At 41.6% G+C, this 26,392-nt stretch overlaps 1 protein-coding gene across 7 annotated transcripts in view; it reads left to right on the plus strand.

Annotated features, from left to right (window-relative positions):
- schip1 (schwannomin interacting protein 1) overlaps window positions 1–26,392 on the plus strand; it is an 878,565-nt gene that overhangs the window by 726,271 nt on the left and 125,902 nt on the right. Inside the window, exon 1 of one of the 7 annotated variants that reach the window (XM_073041000.1) lies at window positions 23,115–23,271. The exons of the other annotated variants lie outside the window; for them this stretch is intronic. Coding sequence (XP_072897101.1) covers window positions 23,260–23,271 — 12 coding nt within the window. The 5' untranslated portion in view covers window positions 23,115–23,259. Of the gene's footprint in view, window positions 1–23,114; window positions 23,272–26,392 lie in introns of those variants that run through there. 7 annotated transcript variants of the gene reach the window in all.

Here is a 26,392-nt window from a genome sequence, read left to right on the forward strand (position 1 = left end):
TCTTGGCAGTGTACGATGTCCTGCTTAGTCCAGCATACCTTTCACTTGGGGCAAAAGTGAGACACCATCATGTCCTCTCTGACCCGGAAATACATCCTCAGCAGCTGCTGGAAAGCTCTGCAAAATGGCTGCTACTGCTGGTTTTGTGACCAGGCACTGAAAACAGTGGCAGAAAATATCTCCTCCACTTTTCACAACAGTAAACTCTTCCACAAACCCAGAAACCCCATAACCTTTATCAAAGCTGGAGACTAACGACAGCCTCAGCTCAGATCACCAGCCTGCTTGCTCACTATTGCGTCAGACTGGCAACCAAAAGCCAGTCTTGGCAAGCAGTTAAAGTTCCCTGATTTCATTATATCATTATCACTGAGGCCAGACATAATTGTTCTGTTAGAAAGCTCGAAGCAGGTGGTCATGGTGGAACTGACAGTGCCTTGGGAAGATCGGATTGAGAGGCATAGGAAAGCCAAAAACCAAGAGCTGGTAAGGCAGTGCCAGAGGAGGCAGGAGGGCACGATGTGAGCCTATAGGGGTGGGGTTCAGAGGTTCTGCTCGCTCTGCAGAACCTACTCTCCCTTTGGCTTTTTGGGGACTGCAAAGAGAAGAACCATCAGAACTATCACAGAAGCTGCTGGGTGAGCCTCCAGGTGACGATGGATCAAGAGATGGAACCCACGGACCGATGCTGCAGGGAAGCAAGCTGGGGGCCTGGTCAACCCTGGGTGGGCGAAGGCATCTGATGTTGAAAGACGAAAAGTACACAATAACCCTAGGTCACATCACTGATTATGTGTCCCAGCACATCTAAGATGTCTCTTGGCATCAGATTTGTGCGTATAGGACACATTTTTCAGGTTTACAAATGATACAAACTTGGATTTATAGAGAATTCTGAGAATGATCACTGTTGCCTTGAAGGAGGATGTCAGAATGGGGAAAAAGTGGCAGATGAAATCTAATGTTTGGAAATATAAAGTATTATATACTCTGGTAGGAAATATGAGGAGAGTCAATGTAAACTGATTGATTTGATTGCGATACAGCACAGATTAGGCCCTTTTGGCCTTTTAAAATACACCGCCCAGCAATCCCCTGATTTAATCTGAGCCTAATCACGGGACAATTTACAGTGATCAATTAACCTACCAACCGGTACGTCTTTGGACTATGGGAGGAAACTGGAGCACCCGGAGCACATGGTCGTGTAAATTCCTTACAGGCAGCAGCGGGAGTTGAACCCGGGTCATCATGTGATGCGGTTGGAAGTAAGTAGGAAGAGTTGATTGGCAGATGGAGACCATGGGGCGGGGGGGGGGGGGGATAGCGGAAGCTGGAATTAATGACGGGGAGGTAATAGGTAAAGGCAACACAAGGCTGCAGATGATGGAATCTGATAGAAAAGCAAGGTGGAGCATGGAAACAAATAATGGGCAGATGAGCAGAGTGAGTGAGGTGATCCAGTGGGAGGAACGTATAGGTGATATGGTGGATGGAGTAGTGGAGGATGGGAAAGAGACTGGGTGATAGGGGGTTGGGGGTGAGGTTTTTGGAAAGAAGGCTGTGTGTGAGAGGACCGGGTAGATCAGAGGAGAGAGAAAAGGATGGAGTGGAAGGAGGTTACTTGAAATTGGTGAATTTGATGTGCATTCTGCCAGGTTATAGACTATTCAGATGGAATATGAGGTGGTGTGCCTCTGATTTGCATTTGTCCTCAGCCTGGCAGTGGAAGAGGCTGAAAACAGAATTGCCTGTGTGAGAATGGCGAGGTGAATTAAAATGGTTGATATGCAAGAGCTCCAGTTGACCATGAGGTTGTTCTCCTTGGAAAAGAGGATGCTGCAAGTAAATCTCAGAACTATATTTAAAACCATGCCTGATGTGGATAACTAATAGTAGTAAAATCAACAAAGTAATTGATAGAATTCCAAAAAGAGTGGGGAAACTTCCTCTGTCGTATGCCTGTTGCCTCCTTCCCTGCTGGCCGATTGCCGTTTAATCACATTCTTTACCTTCACTCCTTCATTCTCTGATGGCTAAAACTCCGTAGAAGCCATCAGTGGTTACTCTCTGGTCAGGGGCACCAGCAAGGTAAATGTATCCGGCTCACAGGCAACAGTTCACACTCCACGCCGTGACAAAAGGTTGTCAGAATGATCTGATAAACTAGTCTCTCAGACCCTTTCATCAACGTGGAAGGGCTTGGGGTGGTTTCTTCTTGATTGGCTGCAAGGACCTCACCCAGTGACACCCGCTCCATCCGATCGAGGGCCCAACTACTGGAAGGGTGCAACTCATTAGTACTGTATTCACTCCTCATTCAGGCTGGGATAACTGCCTTCAGACGTTGTGTGTGGCTTTTCTCTCTCAGTCTGCCACGCCATTGAAGTTGTACATCCTGATGTCTCTGCTGTAACCTTTCCCTGATATCTTTCTATTCTGATCCATACAAATAATCATCCACCTTCAGGAGCCAGCCTTCATTACAGACCACAGTTAGCGCTGTACTTCAACACGCTCTTCACGGCTTCCTGTAACGCTCTCTCTGTGGCTTCTACATTTCACTTGTTGTGGGTCTGCTTCCATCAGGCTGCGGTCAGAACTGACGTAGCCGGCTGGTGTTCATCACTTAGATTCTCTGCAATGACACTGTTACTGGGATCCCTTGCTCAATCTGTGAGGGCGACAAGGTGAATCGTACGGTTTAACCGGAGTCCAGTTTTTCCACGGGCTACCTCGCCGGGCCTGTACGCAAATACAGGCCTCGTTCATCCGGAGAACCACTTGTGATCCTATCCACCTGGGAGTGAAACCTGTCTTTTCAGGCAGCTCCTTTGCCAAGTCTTGATCACCCAGTTGTGGGAGGACTCTCTGGCTCTCTTTGATCAGCTGCTGTCCCTCAATGCATTAACCTGATTACAATAGTCCTTCACACCTCCATATAATCTTACTAAATTGTCATTCCTGTACACTGGTAATTTCCGTTGTCCCTTTTTCTCTGCTGTCCTCTTTGCACTGATGTCTGCCCACTCATTCCCTTTCTGCTCCTCGGTATCTCCTTTCTGGTGATCCTTTAATCACTGCTACCTTCTCGGGCAGCTGCACTGCTTCTACCAGCTCCTGACTCTGCCTGGGAGCTCTTGACATGATTCCCACACATTGCCCTCTGCCCTCTCCCTGTTTGGGCTACTACCTCTCTGTGGGCCATGTTAGCTGCTGTGTGGATCACTGTTCACCGTCAATGATAGCACCTGCCTTACTCAGATTCTCTATCCTCAGGTGAGTATCTTCATTGTCTGGGCACATCCAGAAACCCACAGGAAGCTGCACTCCCTCAAACTCGAGTACCGTGGTCCGACTTCTCTCCACCCTCATTGTTTCACCTCTTGCTCTAGTAATGTACATCCAGTCGTTGGCGAGGGTAGATCAGTTATCGATACTGATGGCTCCATATCCACTAACATTTCACCTTGCTTGGCCCCCTAATAAACCTCTAGTGTATGTCCGTGAATGGCCACCACAGCCACCAGCCATTTGTCTGACCTGGATGCTGATCTCACCAGTTCTATAATCTAGTCAGCAGTCAAATTGGAAAGAGAGGGTGCTGCTGTAGATTCTGCCTGCTTTGGTGGGTGATTCTCACACCGTCCTCTCTTTTCAGGACACTGCCTCCAACCATAGTCTGAGAAGCCACAGCTATAACAAATCATCTCCTTTAGCCATCCACATCTACTCTAGCAGCTACATCCACTACAGCTACTTTACAGCTTCTCATTCCCCTCTGGTCTATCTCACCAGCCCATGACAGTGTTGTGGAGTAGATCGATCCCACCACTCTCGCCAAATCCAAACCTTCCTGTTGGGCTGAGTTCAGCATTTTCAGGAAGACTGGGTCCAACCCTGAATACTCCTCATAAGTATGATAATTATATTCCACATAATCTATGGCTGGCTCATTAGCTCTCTGAACCACTGATATTATCGTTCCCCAGTTACTCTCACCTCGCCCCAGTGGCTGCATCACTTCCCCTTAAAAGAAACGATATCTCTTATTATTGCTGGCATTCCCAGTCGTTGCCCATGTACCATTCTGCCATACTGTCCCACATATTCCTTGGGCACTTCACTTTTATCAGCACATGCATATCTTTGGGGTGCATCTGGTGAATTTCAATCATTTCCTCAAGCCTGCCGCTGAATTCTGTATTCCCGCAGGTGACCTTAAGTGAGGGCAGCTCTGATAAAATGCTGTGCTTCTCCCCATGGGTACAGGGCTTATCAAAGTCAAGGGCTGGCTCGGGTCATCAGGGCTCTCAACCTGACCTTGCTTGATCTCTCTCTCTCTCTCGCTCTCACGCACACGCCATTATACTGGAAACATTATTAGAAGAATCTCCTTGAAGAAATGTCTCACAAGCACACACGATTGATGCCAGTTAGAAACTCTTTGGCAACAGTCTCCCAATTTCAAGCATTCGGTCTTGGAGATACAAGAAACGGCCGGGAGAAAAAATGAAATGATTTCATTTCTTCAAGTTAGGAACTACAAAGAATTTGAAAGCATCATTAATCATCTGGAATATTACAATGAAAATAAAGATTTGGAGGATGCAATTATCAAAAGCATTGTATGAAGGCATTCCATTATCTACAGTAAGTATCTACTGATTTTGTTCATTTACAGTCAATCAAACCACGACAGTGTACAATGAATGAATTCCTCTGTTGATAACTAATATGGTTTTATATTACTGAAGTAGTGTTCTAATTTGTTCTGTATTTCATTTTAATACACAATTAACCATTCAGTTGAATAGTATTGTCTTTTTTATACCTTTTTAATTATTTCCATGAAACTTTGGCTAATTGGGATAGCTGCTTAATTGGGCCAAAATATACTGGTCCTGGTGTTACCCAATTAGCCAGAATTTAAAAAAAAAACTTGGCTGATCCTGACATTTAGTGGAATACTAGATTATCAATCCATCTAATCACACAAGAGGAAATGAAAATGGCGGGGGTGAACCCCTCCCCATTGTAATTTGGCATCACTTTGTCGTCTGTTTTGACTAAATTTGCCCAAACATGATTTAAAAACTGAGACACGTTTGAGCTTTAGTTTAGGCGTATTCTGTTTCTTGCCTGACCCGTCTGAAGATGTACTTGTGCTTTAGGAATGCATTGCTTCAGGGTGCAGATTTTGAAGAATGCAGCCACAATGTAAGATTAGTCATTCTGACTTGTATCTCTGTGTTAATAATAGTAGCCAAAGAGACTTGGGTCACGTTGAGTCATTGCACTTAACGGACAAATCAGTCTAACATGCCAAAACAAACCAAATATCTTTTCTCCATTCCAGTGCAAGCTGCAGACAGCAGCCAAGCAATGTGGGAGGCTGTTTTTGCACCTCTTGATTGTCGACTCAAGATCTTTCGAAGTTTAAACATGTATTTTGACAAGCATAACGGCCACATTCCAGACCTTGAAACATTCTTTTGCTGATCCTCCAGTCTATCTGTAGAGGAGGAGTGGCAGAAAACTTGTATGAGTTCATAAAACCAGCTGCTCCTGCTTTTCTGATTATGTTTTGGTGGTAAAATGGTACCAGTTGAGCAAATTTCATGTGCAACAAGCACAAAATGGTGGAGGAACTCAGCAAGTCAGGCTGAGACCTTTAAACAGGACTGTAAAGAAAGGGGCAGAAGACAGAATGTGGAGGAGATGCAAATGAGTAGAAGCTGGTAGATGATGGGTGAGTCCAGATTGGGCGGTGGGGGGGGGGGTGGAGATGGGTGGGTGAGAGAGGATAAAGTTAGAAACTGGGAGGGGATAGGTAGAAGAGATAAAAGGCTGAAGAAGAGGGAATCTAACAATAGAGAACAGTGGACCATGCAAGAAGAGGAAAGAAGAGGAGAACCAAAAGGAGGTGATGAGCAGGAGAGGAGGAGTGACCAGAATCCAGAATGGAAAAAGAAAGGAGGAGAGAAGGGCAGAACTTACCAGAAGTTAGAGAAATCAATGTCCGTGATCATGAGAAAACTTCATGTCTGGGACTTTCCTCAGCTCTGGATTCACACTGATTTCCTGTAACTAACTTCCCTCTGCACTCTCAATCATGACGCGTGGCCTCAACCGTTTGCTTCCACCGATGCTGCTTGACCTGCTGAGTTCCTCCAGCACTTTTGCTCCACGTTCCAGTTTCTGCCGTTGCTTGTGTCTCCATTAGAACAGATTTGGCAGGTTTCAGAACTCAAATGAAACTAACAGTTGTCATAGAGCCATAGAAAAGTACTGCTACAAAACAGGGCCTTCGGCCTATCTAGTCTATGCCATATCATTTAAACTGCCGACTTCCATCGACCTACACCAGGACCGTAGCCCTCCATGCACCTACCATCCGTGTCCTGATCCAAACTTCTCTTCAAAGTTGAAATCAAGCTTGCATGCACCACTTGTGTTGGCAGCTCGTTCCACGACCCTCTGAGTGAAGATATTTCCCCTCATGTTTCCCCTTAGACTTTTTACCTTTCATCTTTAACCCATGACCTCTGGTTGTAGTTCCACCCAACCTCAGTGGAAAAACCTGCTTGCATTTACCCCATCTATACCCCTCATAATTTTATATACCTCTAACAAATCTCCCCTCAATCTTTTACATTCCAAAGAATAAAGTCCTAACCTATTCAATCTTTCCTTGTAACTCATGTCCTCCAGTCCCAGTCACATCCTTGTAAATTTACTCTGTACTCTTTCAAACTTATTTACATTTTTCCTGTAGGGAGGTGACCAAAACTTCACACAATGCTCCAAAATAGGCCTCACCAACACCTTCCACAACTTCAACATAACACCCCATCTCCTGTACTCAATACTTTGATTTTTGAAGGTCTATGTGCCAAAAGCTTTCTTTGTGACCCTATCTGCTGTGATGCCTCTTCCAAAAAAAAATCCCCAATCCTTTAGTTCTACCACACTCCTCAGTGCCCTACTGCTAACTCTACCTACCCTAGTTAGTTCTACAGAAGTGCAACACCTTACACATAGCTGCATTAAATTCTATCTGTCATTTTCAGCCCATTTTTGTAGGTGATAAGGATCCCTCTGCAAGCCATGATGGCTCCCAATCATTGTGCCAACAGCAAATTTGTTGATCCAGCTAGCTACATTATCATCAATATTGTTGATCTAGATGACAAACAACAGACCTAGCACCAATCCCTGAGATACTCTGCTAATCACTGGCCTCTAGTCAGAAATGCAACCATTTACTACCACTCATTGGCCCCTCCCATAAAGCCAATGTCTAATCCAATATACTACTTCATCTTGAATGTCGAGCAACTGAGCCTTCTTGACCAATCTCCCATATGGAACCTTGTCAAATGCCTTGCTAAAGTCCACGTAGACAACATCCACTGCCTTGCCTTCATCAACTTTCCTTGTAACTTCCTTGAAAAACTCTATATGATTGGTTAGACATGACCTACCACACACAAAGCCATGCTGACTATCCTTAATGAGTCCATGTTATCGAAATACTTATGTATCCAGTTCCTCCGAATACCTTCCAATAACTTTCCCACTGCTGATGTCAAGCTCACCAGCCTGTAATATGCTAGTTTATTTTACTGCCTTCCTTGAACAGCAGAATTACTTTGGCCATCCTCCAATCCTCTGTTAACTCACATGTCATGAAGAATGATTTAAATATCTCTGCTATGGCCCTGGCAATTTCTGGACTTTCCGCATGGTCCGAGGGCATACCTTGTCAGACCCTGGGGATTTATCCACCCTAATTTGCCACACTTCTGTAGACTCTGTGTCCATCTACAGAGTAATTGCAGATGCAAAAAACAATTATTTAAGATCTCCCCCATCTCTTTTGGCTTCACTGATGGATTACCATTCTGATCTTCCAGAGGACCAATTTTGTCCCTTGCAATCCTTTTGCTTTTAAAATATCTGCAGAATTCCTTGGGATTCTCATTCACCTTGTCTGCTAGGGCAACCTCATGCCTTCCTTTTAGCCCTCCTGATGTCTTTCTTAAGTGTTCTCTTGCATTTTTATATTCCATAAACACCCGTTTGTTTCTACTTGCCTATACCTGCTAGGCACCACTTTTTTTCCCCTTCTTAACCAGAGCCTCAATATCTCTTGAAAACCAAGGTTCCCTACACCTGCTATCTTTACCTTTTATTCTGACAGGAACATACAAGCTTTGTACTATAAAATTTCACTTTTGAAGGCTTCCCACTTATCAACTACACTTTTGCCAGAAAACAACCTGTCCAGATCCTTTCTGATACCATCAGAAATTGGCCTTTCTCTAAATTAGATTCTCAACCTGTGGACCAGGCCTATCTTTTTGCATATTTACTTTGAAACTAATTGCATTGTGCCCCCACAGAAACTTCTGTCACCTGCCTAATGGCAGATCAAGTATCACACACTCTCTTGTTGGGACTTCTACATACTGATTAAGGAAACTTTCCTGAACACATTTGACAAACTCTATCCCATCTCGTCCTTTTAGTCTATGGGAGTCCCAGTCAATATATGGAAAGTTAAAATTACCTACCACAATAACCTGATATTTTTTTGCAATAGTCTGCGATCTCTCTGCAAATTTGTTCCTCTAAATCCCTAGGACTGATGGATGGTCAGTAGTATAGTCTCATTGATATGGTCATACGTTTCTTATTTCTCAGTTCCACCCACAATGCCTCACTAAACAAGTTCTTCAGTCTGTCCTATCTGAGCACTGCCATGACACTTTCCCTGACTAGTAATGCCACCCCTCCTCCTTTCATCCCTCCTGCTCTGTCGCACCAAAAACAATGGAACCTTAGGTCCCTGAAGATGTATGCTGCAAATTAATTAATCTGAAACATGTGGCACATTAAAGGTGGATTGTGTACTCATTTGCAAGAACAGTTGATTTGATTCCTAGGAAAATAATACTTTAAATACTTAACTTATCATAGCTATTCAAAGTATCCAAAGCATTGTCGTCGCTCATAAGTGTTTGGTCGTGTTATCTCATTCATTGGAGCTTGCTGTTCTTGATATGACCTGCACCCTGGATTGGGTCTCTGGGCTACTTTGGTAGTGATGTTTACCTGCTGAGGCACAACAGGAAAGTGGAAGCTTCTGTTCAGTCGTTCTTCAGTGAGGCAAAGTATGTCTCACCCAAGAGTCACAGAAATTTAAGCCCTGACCCTAGCGCTACTCCGGTGGCATTTGACAGCTTCCTCCAGACAGGTTTTTTCATTGTTTTAAATGTTTCTGATATTAAGGTACATTAAAAAAAAACTAAATTAAAACATTTTTAAAGTAAAATAATTAATTGAAAGCATGCTACTACTCATTAAGTTCATAAGTAGAGGAAAATAAATCTTTAGCGTATTTTTTCTTTTAGTCAAGTGGAATTATCTCATTCAAAACAATAACATTACTATGTATTCCATTGTTCCTTATATTTTTCTGCTTTCTTGTTTTGAAAAGGTAACTCCACTTGACTAAAAGGAAAGACTTTTATTATGAATTTAATTAATGAACGGTAGTGTGCTTCAAATAATCATTTCACTTTTTTAAAATGTTTAATTTAATATATTACAATTTGCTTTACCATTTGTTTTATCCCTTCTTTGGGCATTTTGTATGTGCTCCACAACAAGTGGTTAAACCAGCTACTCTCATACTGCAGCTATTGGGTCTAAAACTGCAACAATTACCCATGTTCTGTTTTCCTGTTCCATAAGATTCTTGAATATCTTCCCATGCCTTTTCTTTGCTATTCCATTGTTCCTTATATTTTTCTGCTTTCTTGTTTTGTTCCTTCCACATACTCATTCTTTCTCTGCAAACAAGTGCAACGCATGCAGACACGTACGAGCCTTATTTATTTTTGGGGGGTAATTATTTCATAACCCAGAAGGTCTCTTTCTAATTCAGGTAGCTTGAACTGAACTATGACCTGCAGTATTGTGATCAGAAGTACCCATATCATGCTGGGTATGACTGCAACAATGAATTGTGCAGACTCATCTGGAAAGGTCATTTCCTGTAGTGGTGTGCAACACCTTGTGAACGACTGTGTCTGAAGCATAGTGCCTTGACTCCTCCTCCTTGTACTGTTTGTATTTATGTTTTTGTATAAAATGTGCTAGTAAGTTCATAGCTTATTTATAAATTCTCCATTGGTGCAGGTTACAGGTAAAGACCCAAGATGAGTTGAGGGCAGAGGGCAAGATGCCCAATGGAATTACTGTGCTGAGGTCCAGTAAGGGCTGAGTAAATTCATTCTCTGTACTGTAATAAGAAAGAAATCAGAGAGAGAGAGACAGAGGGGAAACCTTTGTAATGCTATGACATGTGGCAAATGTTCTTCTCTTTTGCATCTGAAGACACAGCTGTTAACATTCTTTAGCTCTGGAATTTTCTCTGTGAACTCCTCAACTTTTCAAACCCTACTTTAAACCTTCCTGCTTCCCAAAGGCAGCTGCCTTAAATCTCCACTTGTGACTCTGCATCAAGGTAAGCTCCTGTGTGGTATTCAGAGGTAAGTGCTATATTCATCTTTATTAAATAAAAGAATGGTGTTGTTGCTAATGTGACATGAATTAGATTGCTGCAGTATGAAACAGGATCAAAGAAAATTGCAACTAAAGTACACTTCCACAATAAAGTAATCCAACAATCTTGCCCAGAATCATCTGTAAGAACTTTCATAACACATTGCAAAATTATAATGTTTGCATCATCTTAAATTTGGAAACCGTGAGGGCTATAATCACTAAGTTTAAAAACATATATTTGAGAAACCCAAAAAATAAACACCACCATTATTTGTCCTATATATAGGACTGTACTGTTTTGGAAAGCAATGCTATTAGCACTCTGAATTCTTAAATTGAATTCCAGTATAGAATCAAAGCAGGATGCAGCAAAACTCTGCCTCGCAGATTTGGTGTATGCTGAAGCAGTTGCAATAGGGTTTCTGATTAAAAAAGATGATAGTTTGGTGAAGTCATGCAGTGTTCACAACTTCTGCTTATGGGAAGTACACAAGATGGCCGTATCATGAGGTCACAAGCTAATTTGATGCTTGCCACCTGACACTTGCAGCAGGAAAATCCACATCTTTCTCCAACACACTTTTATCTATCAACACAATGTTGGTCTCCCCAATATCTTATTCATTTCAAAAATGTTGTAAATACTTTTCAATGAGTTTAAAAATTTCAAACAACCCTCAGAAGTATCTGAGGACATCAAGCTGTTACATTTCTAGGCAGTCTGGACTGGGATACTTCTGCAGCCACATGAGGGCATGAGATAACAATGCAGTTAGGAGCACTGGGGAAAGATTTTGCAATGTTTTGTTAGGTTCTTGCAAAGAGGATCACGAAAGGAAAATAATTTGAGTGCGAAGTGCAAGTCTTCTATGTTCACCACATGATAGGCTTCAAATTCCATGTAAAGCCCGCTGATGTTGTCCTTAATGTTGTAGTCGGTCTTTGTGGAACACCTCACGGTGTATTCTAATGTGCTTACTTATCAGTTGTCATCTATAGATACCCATCTGCAGCAGCTCTCAACTTCTGGGCATCTGTGCTGCTGTTTCCTTCTGTCAAGATGCAGGACAATTGTGTTTGATCTCCCAATAAGAGAGTACAAAGTGCAGCTTAATGAATTGACTAACTGATGGATGGTTTAACCTCTGACTCTTTGTTCTTTCATCTCTTGGTCATCTGAAAAGAGAACAACACATTATCTGGTTCTGGGGAGTGTGGATAGTAACAAGTGCATGATTTTTCACTACTGTCAGTCATGCAAGCTCCAGGTAGAGACTCTGGAATACTCTCACACTCAAATGGGGAAGGAGCCTCCATTGCTGTTTCCATAACAATTTTGTTTTACCAGTCAGGGTTGTTAGCACTGAGTTGAACCCCTGAACTTGGGAGACCGATGGACCACTCTTAGTCTATCCTCTACCTGTTTGGATGACCCAAACAAGAGACAAAGAATAAAGCCCTGACTCCAACCAACTTAGCTCTCTGGGTCATTGAGGTACTCAATCCTCCCACCACGGCAAGGTTGTGGTCCTCTTGGAGGCAATGGGAGAGTGGGATGAGTAAAGAGTTTCATGCATTGGGAGGAGTGGAAAGTTGGGGGTGGCATGCAACATTTTTTGGACTGCGTCTGCAATAACAGGACCAATTAGGTTGGCAATGCCCTTCGGAGATCCAGTCACATTTTCCCAGCTAACTAACTGCTGTTTGTAATTTTCCAGCATTCTGTACGGCGATAGAGAGAGTGGGGAGAGAGATACTTGTGAATACTATCCAGTGTTTGGGTGTTGTGGAGATCATGGCTGAATGTATAAGGTAGCGATCATGATTAGCAAAATGTGGGGAGGGGGCTGTGATGCATTTATGTGTTCGGTCTTTATTTGATACACTTGGTTGGAGATGATAGCAGACTGCTGACTTTGGTCATGTTCAGAGCAAGCACTGAGTTCCGTTGAGTCTGATCATTCACTAGGCCACAAGCCTTTACCCACTGCTTCACTGTTCATGTGCAGTGGTCATCCTGACCACCTCTGAATCGAGCATATAGTGCATTAAACATAAAACAGTACAACACAGGAACAGGCCCTTCAGCCCACAGTGCTGTGCTGAACCAATTCAATCAGTGATCAAATAACCAACTAAACTAATCCTCTCTGCCTACACAATGACCATTTCCATCTATTTCCTTTACATTCGTGTATCCATCTAAATGTCTCATAAAGATTCTCATGTATCTGCCTCTACCACCACGCCAGGCAGCAAATTCCAGGCACCCACCACTCTCTGTGTAAAAGAAAATAAAACTTGCCCCTCTCACCTTAAGTGCATGCCTTCTGGTATTAGACATTTCAACCCTGGGAAAGATACTGTCTGTCTACTCTTTCAAAGCCACTCAATCTCATAAACCTTTATCGGATCTCCCCTCGGCTTTCACCGCTCCAGAGAAAACAACTGCAGTTTGTCTATCTTCTCATGATAGCATATGTGCCGTAATCTTCAGTACCCTCTTAAAAAAACCTCAACATCTTTCCTATAATGGGAAGACCAAACCTGTATGGAATACTCTACATGCAGCATAACTAGAGTTTTATAAGCTGCAACATAATTTGCTGACTTTTGAACTCAATGCCTCAACTAATAAAGGCAAACATACCATATGCCTTCTTAACCACCCCGTCAACCTCTGTAGCCACATTCGGGGAGCTAAGAATTTGGACCCCAAGATCCCTCTGCTCATCAACACTGAACAGTGTACTGTGTATATTGGACCTACAAAGGTGCAACACTTCACGTTTGGCCTGGTTAAGCTCTGTTTGCCATTTCTCCGCCCATATCTGCAGCTCAACTATGTCCCACTGTATGCTTTGCCAATCTTTTACGCTATCCACCAATCTTTGTATCATCTGCAAACTTAGTAACCCACCCATCTACATTTTCAACCTGATCATTTTTATGCAGTACATCACTAACAGCAGAGGTCCCAGTACGGATCCCTGTGGAACATCACTAATCACAGACTAATCATGGTAGAATAAGTCCCATTTGATTACTACCCTCTTTGTTCTATGGATCAGCCAGTTCTGAATCCAAATGGCCAATTTACTATGAATCCCATGAATCTTAATCTTCCGCATAAACCTCCCATGAGGGATCTTGTTACTAAAATCCATGTAGACAACATTCGGAGCTCTACCTTCATCAATTATCTTCACCACTTCAGAAAACTCAAGTTAGTAAGACAAGACTTGTCCTGCATTAAGCCATGTTGGCACATCATAATTAAGGCTATGGTTTTCCAAATGCTCATAAATCCTATCCTCGGAATTCTCTCCAGAACTTCCCTGCCATTGATGTGAGACTCACTAGCCTATGGTTTCCAGGATTATCCCTGGTTCCCTTCTTGATTAATGGAACAACATTAGCCACTTACCAGTCCACTGACTTATCACCCCTGGCTAGAGAGGACACAAGCATAATGGTCAAGGCCCTAGATATCTCTTACCTCTCTCAATAACCTGAGGATATATTCCATCAGGCAGCCAACCAGAAAAGGCCTCTTTTATTCCCACTCACTGCCTCCTGTGTGTCAGCCACTCTGCTATCCATGCCAGACTCTTTCCTAGTTCTGTCTCTTGTTTCTTTACCTAGTCAGTGAGCAGCTAAAGTTGGATGCCCTTCCCGCAGATATAGTCATTTGGGAGACTGTTGTGTACTCTGAAATCTCATATCTTACAGGAGGACTGTTCCATCACCCTATCATCCTGCCTACACTGAATAAGGCCCAAGGATTTATAGACTACAACAAGGAAAGCCTACCTGTGCTTACTTGCTCCTTCTTTCTGAAACCTTTGAGTTTCACAGTCACCTTGGTCATTTCCTCAGTCTCTTCTCACCAAAGTTGTTATGCTTTTGTTGTAACCTATCAATTTTATAATCAAAATAAATGATTCCGAACAACGCAGAAGAACTCTTATCCTTTGCCGTTTACATTGAAGCCTGTTGGGCCAAAGTTTCCTTCTCTAACCCTGGCCCACTCCAACATCATTCTTATTTTCTGCTTCTCTGCGAAGACCTTTAATGTCACGTCCAAAGATTTTGAAGCCATGTCTCCCTTTTGTGGTGTTGTTCTTCAAGGTTTCCCAAGACTGAGTGAGTTTCAGATGTCTAGGAGTACAAGGTTGGCTGTAATTTGTGCCAGCTAGCTTCAATTGGCACTAGTCACTTATGATATTTGGCCCCTTTTGTTCAAAGTTCAAAGTAAATTTATTATCAAAGTACATATGTCACCATATATAGCCCTGAGATTCATTTTCTTGTAGACATGCTCAGTAAATCTGTAATAGAATAATAGCCATAATGGAACCAATGAAAGGCTGTACCATCTTGGGCATTCAACCAGTGTGCAAAAGACAACAAACTGTGCAAACACAAAAAGATAGAAATATTAATAATAAATAAACAAACAATAAATATTGAGAACAAGAGATGAAAGCGGCCAGTGAAGGAGTGGAGATTTGAGACTTTGACTCGAGAGGCTTCGACGAGAAGAGGCGGAGGACGAGCTTCACTCCAAGTGAGGTAAGGCCGGGTAAGTTCCTTTCAAAGGAGAAAGTTTCAAAAGTTGAGGCAAGTATTGGGTAGGTCATGGCAGCTGAGATCGGCCCCGTGGTTTGTTCATCCTGCAGCATGTGGGAAATCAGGGATACTTCCAGTGTCCCTGACGACTATGTGTGCAGGAAGTGTGTCCAACTGCAGCTTCTGGCAGACCACATTGAGTGTCTGGAGCTGCGATTGGATTCATATTGGAGCATCCACGAAGCTGAGAAAGTCGTGAATAGCACGTTCAGTGAGTTGGCCACACTGCAGTTAAAGGCTACACAGGCAGAAAGGGAAGGGGTGGCCACTAGACAACGTAGCAGTAGGCAGGTAGTGCAGGAGTCCCCTGAGGTCATCTCCCTCCTAAACAGATATACTGTTTTGGATACTGTTGGGGGAGATGTCTCATTAGGGGAAGGCAGCAGCAGCCGAGTTCATTGCACCATGGGTGGCTCTGTGGCACAGGAGGGAAGGAAAAGGAGTGGGAGAGCTATAGTGATAGGGGATTCGATTGTAAGGGGAATAGATGGGCGTTTCTGCGGCCACAAACGAGACTCCAGGATGGTATGTTGCCTCCCTGGTGCAAGGGTCAAGGATGTCTCTGAGCGGCTGCAGGACATTCTGGAATGGGAGGGTGAACAGCCAGTGGTTGTGGTGCACATAGGTACCAACGATATAGGTAAAAAACGGGATGAGGTCCTACAAGGTGAATTTAGGGAGTTAAGAGATACACTAAAAAGTAGGACCACAAAGGTAATAATCTCTGGATTACTACCAGTGCCACGTGCTAGTCAAAGTAGAAATAGGAGGATATTTCAGATAAATACGTGGCTTGAAAAATGGTGCAAGGGGGAGGGATTCAAATTTCTGGGGCATTGGAACCAGTTCTGGGGGAGGTGGGACCAGTAGAAACAGGATGGTCTGCACCTGGGCTGGACTGGAACCAATGTCCTAGGGGGGAGTGTTTGCTACTGCTGTTCAGGAGGCTTTAAACTAATGTGGCAGGGGGATGGGAACAAGTGCAGAGAGACAGAGGGGTGTAAAATGAGGGTAGAAGCAAAAAGTAGTAAGGTGAAAAGTGAAAGTGGCAGGTAGGCAAATCCAGGGCAAAAAGCAAAAACCGCATCCTTTTACTGCAATTTTCGGTTTACCAATGATAGATAATAATCGTCTATCCGCTTCATCTCAACGAATGATTGCATTTGTTACATTAATGGCTAGAAGATCTATTTTACTGAATTGGAAAGAAATTAACCCTCCAACTGTATTTCAGTGGTTTTCTCAAACTACCTCTTGTTTGAGTTTAGAAAAAATTAAAGTGTGGTTTTTGATTCTTCAGTTAAATTTGAGGAAACTTGGAGAACATTTATTCAACATTTTCATATGAGCTAAATGGTCTGATCCTAAACCTTACTGTTATTATCCTTAATTATTTGGATGGAGGTTTGGAGTTATCGGCACTGCTGTATGTATTTAACATTATGCAATGACCCATGTTGGTTAGTTTTTAAAAAAAGTTTTTTTTAGTTTTTTTTTTGGTGTTTTTTTTCTTTTTCGATTCTTTTACATTAATACTATGAGTTTGGGAGGCCTTATATATTGATTATTATATATCTGATTGTCTATTTAAACTATTAATTATGTACTCTCAAATGTTTTTTATTCATATTTCACTTATGTTTTTCTTAAAATTAATAAAAAGATTTAAAAATAAAGAAAAAGCAAAAAGAGCCACTTTTCAACATAATTGTATAAGGGCTAAGAGTGTTGTAAAAACAAGCCTGAAGGCTTTGTGTGTCAGTGTGAGGAGCATTCTTAACAAGGTGGATGAATTGAATGTGCAGATAGTAATTAATGAATATGATATAGTTGGGATCACAGAGACATGGCTCCAGGGTGACCAAGGATGGGAGCTCAACATCCAGGGATATTCAATATTCAGGAAAGAAAAGGTGGGGTAGCATTGCTGGTTAGAGAGGAGATTAACGCAATAGAAAGGAAGGACATTAGCCTGGAGGATGTGAAATCGATATGGGTAGAGCTGCATAACACTAAGGGGCAGAAAACGCTGGTGGGAGTTGTGTACAGGCCACCTAACAGTAGTAGTGAGGTTGGGGATGGCATTAAACAGGAAATTAGAAATGCATGCAATAAAGGAACAGTAGTTATAATGGGTGGCTTCAATCTACATATAGATTGGGTGAACCAAATTGGCAAGGGTGCTGAGGAAGAGGATTTCTTGGAATGTATGCGGGATGGTTTTCTGAACCAACATGTCGCGGAACCAACTAGAGAGCAGGCCATTCTAGATTGGGTATTGAGCAATGAGAAAGGGTTAGTTAGCAATCTTGTCGTGCGAGGCCCCTTGGGTAAGAGTGACCATAATATGGTGGAATTCTGCATTAAGATGGAGAGTGACATAGTTAATTCAGAAACAAAGGTTCTGAACTTAAAGAAAGGTAACTTTGAAGGTATGAGACGTGAATTAGCTAAGATAGACTGGCAAATGATTCTTAAAGGGTTGACGGTGGATATGCAATGGCAAGCATTTAAAGATCGCATGGATGAACTACAACAATCGTTCATCCCAGTTTGGCAAAAGAATAAACCAGGGAAGGTAGTGCACCCATGGCTAACAAGGGAAATTAGGGATAGTATCAAGTCCAAAGAAGAAACATATAAATTAGCAAAAAAAAGCGGTACACCTGAGGACTGGGAGAAATTCAGAGACCAACAGAGGAAGACAAAGGGCTTAATTAGGAAAGGGAAAAAAGATTGAGAGAAAGCTGGCAGGGAACATAAAAAGTGACTGTACAAGCTTTTATAGATACGTGAAAAGAAAAAGATTGGTCAAGACAAATGTAGGTCCTTTACAGTCAGAAACAGGTGAATTGATCATAGGGAACAAAGACATGGCAGACCAATTGAATAACTACTTTGGTTCTGTGTTTACTAAGGAGGACATAAATAATCTTCCGGAAATAGTAAGAGACCAAGGGTCTAGTGAGATGGAGGAACTGAGGGAAATGCATGTTAGTAGGGAAATGGTGTTAGGTAAATTGAAGGGATTAAAGGCAGATAAATCCCCAGGGCCAGATGATCTGCATCCCAGAGTGCTTAAGGAAGTAGCCCAAGAAATAGTGGATGCATTAGTGATAATTTTTCAAAACTCCTTAGATTCTGGATTAGTTCCTGAGGATTGGAGGGTGGCTAATGTAACCCCACTTTTTAAAAAAGGAGGGAGAGAGAAACCGGGAAATTATAGACCGGTTAGTCTGACATCGGTGGTGGGGAAAATGCTAGAGTCGGTTATCAAAGATGTGATAGCAGCACATTTGGAAAGAGGTGAAATCATCGGACGAAGTCAGCATGGATTTGTGAAAGGAAAATCATGTCTGACGAATCTTATAGAATTTGTTGAAGATGTAACTAGTAGAGTGGATGGGGAGAGCCAGTGGATGTGGTATATTTAGATTTTCAAAAGGCTTTTGACAAGGTCCCACACAGGAGATTAGTGTACAAACTTAAAGCACACGGTATTGGGGGTATGGTATTGATGTGAATAGAGAATTGGTTGGCAGACAGAAAGCAAAGAGTGGGAGTAAATGGGACCTTTTCAGAATGGCAGGCAGTGACTAGTGGTGTACCGCAAGGCTCAGTGCTGGGACCCCAGTTGTTTACAATATATATTAATGATTTAGACGAGGGAATTAAATGCAGCATCTCCAAGTTTGCGGATGACACGAAGCTGGGTGGCAGTGTTAGCTGTGAGGAGGATGCTAAGAGGATGCAAGGTGACTTGGATAGGTTAGGTGAGTGGGCAAATTCATGGCAGATGCAAATTAATGTGGATAAATGTGAGGTTATCCACTTTGGTTGCAAGAACAGGAAAACAGATTATTATCTGAACGGTGGCCGATTAGAAAAAGGGGAGGTGCAACGAGACCTGGGTGTCATTGCACACCAGTCATTGAAAGTGGATATGCAGATACAGCAGGCGGTGAAAAAGCCAAATGGTATGTTGGCATTCATAGCAAAAGGATTTGAGTACAGGAGCAGGGAGGTTCTGCTGCAGTTGTATAAGGCCTTGGAGAGACCACACCTAGAGTATTGTGTGCAGTTTTGGTCCCCTAATCTGAGGAAAGACATTCTTGCCATAGAGGGAGTACAGAGAAGGTTCACCAGATTGATTCCTGGGATGGCAGGACTTTCATATGAAGAAAGACTGGATCGACTAGGCTTGTACTCACTGGAATTTAGAAGATTGAGGGGGGATCTTATTGAAACGTATAAAATTCTAAATGGATTGGACAGGCTAGATGCAGGAAGATTGTTTCTGATGTTGGGGAAGTCCAGAATGAGGGGGTCACAGTTTAAGGATAAAGGGGAAGCCTTTTAGGACCGAGATGAGGAAAAACTTCTTCACACAGAGGGTGGTGAATCTGTGGAATTCTCTGCCACAGGAAACAGTTGAGGCCGGTTCATTGGCTATATTTAAGAGGAAGTTAGATATGGCCCTTGTGGCTAAAGGGATCAGGGGGTATGGAGAGAAAGCAGGTACAGGGTTCTGAGTTGGATGATCAGCCATGATCATACTGAATGGCCGTGCAGGCTTGAAGGGCCGAATGGCCTACTCCTGCACCTATTTTCTATGTTTCTATGAAGAGTCCTTGAATGTGCGTCCATAGGTTGTGGAAACATTTCAGTGATGGGGCAAGTGAAATTGAGTGAAGATAACCCCTTTGGTTTAAGAACCTGATGGTTGAGGGGTAATAGCTGTACTGAACCTGACATGAAACCAATATACTGTGAACTTAGCACTATGTAATGATTCTGCAATAGGCAAGCAACATGAAGCTGGTGTGTAGCCAGCATTACAACCAATGATTGAGGGTTAATTGGATATCACTATCTCATCACCCACTTTCAAAAGCTTCTCAATTTAGCCTCCAGAAAATCTAAGAAGCAATGAAGAACACTAATGGGATCTGAGGGATCTGAACTGCTCTGTTTTGTGTACCTTAGTAGAATCAGTGGCATGAACAAGTGTTGCCTGTTGCAAAGGAACATCTCAGTTAAGTATTGTTAATGCCAGAGCTGGTAGAAATGGAAGGAAAATTATCCAAAGAGTAACAGCCATGTGGTCTTTTGAATCTTAAATGTAAAGTAATAGAAATTGATTTAATTCAGACTCATCATGTAATATTTAGATTCTGACCAAATTGAAATCATTTAGTTATGTTCAACCCTTGTACAAAAATAAAACTTTGTGATTTATATTTTTTGTTTCCAAATATCACAGTGATAACGATAACACAGATTAATGCCTGGGGTCTGGTGTGTCAAGCAAGCAGTTTACTGTTGGAACAGGAACTGTACAGCTAAGAAACAGCCCCTTCAGCCTGCTGCACTCTGCCAGCTAGTTTGAATATTATGACCTTGTTTCTCTCATAGTCAGGTGGTACATAGCCAAATTCCTTATTGCTTGCAAATTTTGTTCGGGCATAATACAATTAATAAGTTGAAAATATATGCAGATGCTTAACATTAATAAAAAGGTGTAAAGCGATTTTATTCTGAATTCAGAAAAATGCACCTTGATGTTGTTTGCATAATTATGATGAATAAATGCAAACTCAGTGGGCTAATGAGCCTATTTCTGTGCTCTATTGCTCTCTTATTATGCAAATCTATGTCTTAATTAAATATTAGGCTCGTAATACAGGTTTAGTAACCCTTATCCAAAATTCCAAAATCCAAAAACCTCCAAAACCCAAAATGTTTTTAGAGTGCTGACATGACATCACAAATGGAAAATTCCACCAGGTGCTGGGAAGGTTCCCAGGCAATGCACAGAACTCTGTGCACCACAGGCAGCTCTGAGAGGTGACCTTACGTATGTAATGAACAGAAGTTAATGAAAAATAGATGCACATTGCATAAAGCAAAAAATGAAGATCTCAATCGTGTATTGACAAAGTGGATTTGACAGTCAGAGTGAACATATGCTGCTTAACGGTACACTGATCATGAAACAAGCAAGATCTGTCATGATGAACTGTAAATTGAAAGTAATTGTGAATATTCAGCAAGCTGGTTACAGGAATTTAAGAAAAGGCATAGTATATTTTTTTTTAATTGTCTGCCAATCACTCAAGGCTTCTGTGAAGAAAGGTCCGGCTAGGTCTTGGCAGTTATATCATTTCTTATATTTAGGGAGCTCAGACTATATTCCTGGCCATAGTTGTTCTGCAATAGAGCATTTTCTCTGCACGTATTACTTTATTTATGAACACCCATTTAATTTATTACTTATCTCAATTTCCGGACCTAGAAATAAAATGGTATTAATATAGAATGGAGTGGTACTGAAAGAATTTACTGAGAAATAACAGGTGCAGTGACTGTTAAGAGCTGTCATGATGTACTGAGTATATTCTGATTTGTAACATGTCACAGAGATATATGAATTTAGAACAAGTAAGATAATGTCTCCGCTCCATAAACAATGCCATTCAAAGCAATTATTATGAATGATGAAAATGATGCAAAGCCTAGCAAGTTAAAATTTATATGTTACAGCTGTGGTCACTCACCAGAATAGAACAGACAACGATTGCTTTAGATTGTGTCAAATGTTTTCAGTGGTGGATCTTGTTTGCAGTTCATTTTGCCTAAATTTGAAGTTAATTTAGTCTCCTTAAACTGATGGATGTGTCAGATACGAGTTGTGTTGTACAATATTGGTTAGGACAAGGTGAGATTAAGCCTGCATGTATTTAAATTGCATTTGTGGTTAATGTGGTTAAATTTAATTTGGTGATAATTTCCCCAAAATGATCATAACATGGTTTTGAGGTTTTTCCTCGTGGTATAAACTTGCTGTACGCAAATTGGCAGTGCTTGTTTTCTTTAATACAGTGGTAAAGTCAGAAAAAAATCTAAATCTTAAAAGGTGTGCAAAGCCTTACTTTACGTGGAGACACAAGGCCACGGATGCTGGAGCTAAAAGTGGTATAGAGAGCAGAGGGAAAAGAATGAGACAGGAGCCGCCAGTAGGTGATAAGTGGACTGAGGAGAAGTGAGGGATGATGGGCTGAAGTCCCAGCTAGGCTGGGGGAGATGAGAGACAGGGGCAGGTGGGTGAGAGGTAGAACATAGAATAGCGCAGTGCAAGGCAGGGACCTTTGCCCACCATGTCAGTGCTGACCCTGATGCCAAATTAAACTAATTCCATCTGGTCCATCCTCCATTCCCTTCTTGTTCACTAGTCTGTATCCGCCTTTTAAACATTGCTGTTAATATCACCTTCCCAGCAGCATGTTTCGGACATTACTTAGACATGCAAAAAAAAAGTTGCCTTGCACATCACATTTCTGCTTTCCCCCTCTAACCTTTAATCTATGCCCTCTGGTATTTAACATTTCATATACAGTACGGCACAGAAATGGCCCTTTGGTGAACTATGAAAGCAGACAAAAGGAAAGAAGCAGATGAGTGAAGGTGTAGACAGGCTGGTGGAGGGTGATAAGCAGGGATCCAAAACGTTAATAATTCCTTTCCCTCCATACTCAATGTTGGACCTGCTAAGTTATTTCAGCAGTTTGCTTATTTTCCTTGGTTCAAGTGCACATAACAAGCACATTTTTGAAATTAATATACAGTAGTTTGTGAATGGGAGGAAAAGCTTATCCTGGTTTCAGTTCCTGTCAGAAATCCTGTCAATCCATTTTGTGACCTCTGCCCTTCCTGTAATCCTTGCTATCTTGCTTCATTTCATTGTGTCACATGCATCAAGTTACGGAATCTATTTTTAGCCACTTGAAGCACAAAGTTAATACATATTCAAAGCCAAAAGAAGGGGGAAGATTAATAGACGGATTAGGCTGATCTACTCAACACGTTGGAGCCTTAATATATTTGGGAAAGACTGCAGAAGCTAGGGCTCAGAAAACCTTAAAGCGATTCAAGATTATAAGAAGTCTGTATGCTTAGAAGGTAATTTTTAACTGGACACAAAACAAAGTGGAAGGCAAACGTAGGCATGAATGAGAAAACTCCTTGTGCAGCTGGTGACAAACATTAAAAATGGACATCCAGGTAGGGCTTTGGAGGTAATTCATAAGTGTTTCATGGAATGCTAAAATGGGTATCTGCATGAATCACACTTTATGTCTATTCCTTTTCTGTTCTATGTAATTAGTTGGAAGTAAGTCTTGGGTGTCAGTTTGGGATTTCTTGGAATTTTTGACAGATTCAGTACTAGGGCTATAAAATGTGGCTATCACGCCAGTGAACACCAGGGAATATATTTTTCATCAAAAAACCTCCAATATTTCATACTTACATATTTTCCCATTAAATAAACAATACAAAAGTTGCAGGAAAGCAATAATGCATGGATATAAGAAAATTGTGAATTCATTACAACTGTTTGGAGCAGTGAATCTGGTCAAAAGAGCCAGATCAGTGCCGAAAGTTCTTTTCCTTTTTCAAGATCTGGATAACCTCTTCTTCACCTATATCAAAACCTGACCTCAAATTTAGAAAACGAGTTCAGCTTGAGGGAAAGTAGTGATTATTCTTGGATTATTTGGATGAACGCACACGGAACAAATGGCTTTCTTTCAGCTGAACAGAGGCAGCAGTGTAAATAAGCTTGCGGCAAAGGAAGCAAGGTCTTCTGAGTCCAAATTCTGTGTCTCATTCATATTTATGTTTCCTCCTTACTCTAACGATGGTAGAAAGTATGCAACCAATAGGAAACGATCCTATTAAGTGAGAGTCTGCAGTATTTTGCTTGTTTTTCCCCACAATATCATACTTTCCTTTAATGAATACTGATTTTTTTCCCCTGACCTGTTAACAAAATCCACACAAAACAAAAATGTTCAAAATATTTAAACCTTTTTCCCACCTTCCCAAGTTGATGAAAGGCAAACATATATGCCAGTAGAGGATTATGCTAACTAGTACCAGTAATAGGAGGGTAATGAAATACATTTCAGTGACCCCAAGTTAAGGAGGCAGGATTTGGAATTAACTGGACAGCCACTGGAAAGTATGTGCATGTAGATAAAAGACAAGAGTATGCTTGCTCTTGACATAAGCATCTACTGATACTTTCACCAAAGAATGTGGCTTGAACTGCGATCTGACAGGTGGTGTGCAATGTGACAAAGTCCATATCACCCATCATCATGGGTTTATTTAAATCCAGCAATTTCTTGCAAAATATATAACGTGGTGGGAAAAGGTCTTTGATTTTTATTCTTCAGGAAGAAAATAAAAAGGGTACTTCCTGAAGAAGGGTCTCTGCCTGAAATGTTGGCTGTTTATTCATCTCCATTGGCGCTGCTGGACCTGCTGAGCTCCTCCAGCAGTTTGTGGATGTTGCTTTGGGTTTTTGAGCATCTGCAGAGTTTCTCATGTTTGAGATTAGTTCCCATAACCTCTGGTCATATGGCTGCTTTTTCTATCAGATTTCCAGTAATGTGCTCTCGTGTGTGCCACAGCAACAATAATAACATTGGGATTGAGTGAGGTGCTGTCCGTCAATCTTGCCGTCTCTATTTCTATGCTTGGTTCTGTGAGGGAGGAGTTATTCAATTTAAAATGATCTCTAGAAGAGTAGAATGAAACCTTTCTATGGAATTTTCTTGGTGCATGGAATGCTTTACCATAGGAGTTAATTAACACACAGACTATAGCATCTTTTAAATGAAAATTGATTAAATATGTGAAGTAGGGAAAGCTGTAGGAGTATGGGGATCATAAGGAAATGTGACTAGCTGCATATTGCTTTCGCAAGGAGCCTGATATGATTGATCAGTTGGTCTCTTGTGGTGCAAACCATTGTTTTGTGGACCTTTGAGGTGCAAACCTGCTGTTTCGTGGATCTTCAGAGTTCGAGAAACTCTATCACCTAGAAGCTGAAACTAAATATTTTCATCTGTTCTAAAATTGGACTGGTTTCTGCACTTAATCAGAGGCTTAATGTACAGCAGGAAGCCATTCAGCCCATGCAATTAACTCTGGTTTTGGTGTTAACACCTGTACGGTTTTCCTGCTTGATGCAAGGCCTTAAGAAATGGAAGCAAGAAAAGTCCATTCGGTCCCTCAAAAGCTCTGCTTTTCACCAAGGTCATGACTGATTCAACATTCCTTAACTCTACTCTCCTACTCTATCCCTATAATCCTTAAGAGTATTGTTAAATGACTTAATCTATTTACTTCAGCTTTGAATATATTCATGAATTCGGCCTCCAAGGGTTTTTCGGACAAAAAAAATTCTTACTCCAAAGATAATTTAAATTAAGATATCATTCCTCATCTCATCATTATATAGTTGCATTTTTATTCAGAGATTGAGGAGAACCAACTCACCAGCATTTTACCTGTATAACTTCTTGAGAATCACTAAGTTTGTCAGACGTGATGAAGAGTCTTGGCCCAAAACTTTGACTGTTTATTCCCATCCATGCTGCCTGACCTGTTCAGTTACATTTTGTGTGTGTTACTGCCCAATACTTCAAGAAATTGTAGAGTTGTGAATGCAGCCCAGCCTGTCATGCAAAGCAGCCTGTCGACAGTCTACCCTAACCACTGCACTGGGCTAGCAGCCACCATAATTAAGGACCACCTTATCCTGTCATCCTCTCATCTTCTGCACCCATCCCCCTTCCTTCAGATAAAGGGTACAATACTCCTACCTCCAAGCTCAAGGACAGTTTCCATCCTGTTGTTATAAGATTCTTGAACAGACTTTTATAGAGTGGAGATGAACGCTTGACCCCTCAATCTACTTTATCGTGGCTTGTGCACTTTATTAATCTAAGACCACTGCACTTTCTCTGTAACTCTAATGCAATATTCTGTTTCTGTTTTCTCTTTGTGTTATCTCAATGTACTTGTGTATGGACAGATCTGGCTAGATGACATACAAACCATATTTTTTCACTAAGGACAGGGATCAAGGATGATTTATCTTGATATCTTCTTGAACATCATTCTGACTTGCTACATAGAAAATGTGAAATTTCTTTCTCAAGCAATGTTAAACTGTAATTTTAACACGTGCTTATTGGTAGTGAGTATACCAGCAGTATAATTAATCTTGTGTATTTAAGTATGAGATGACCAAGGAATGAATTTTCACACTTTGGCAAGTTGCATTTTGAAAAATTGTGATTTGAGGAGTTAATAACATAATATATCCCAC

Source organism: Hemitrygon akajei, chromosome 3 (genome assembly GCF_048418815.1).
Source record: "Hemitrygon akajei chromosome 3, sHemAka1.3, whole genome shotgun sequence".
Taxonomy (NCBI): Eukaryota; Metazoa; Chordata; class Chondrichthyes; order Myliobatiformes; family Dasyatidae; genus Hemitrygon; species Hemitrygon akajei.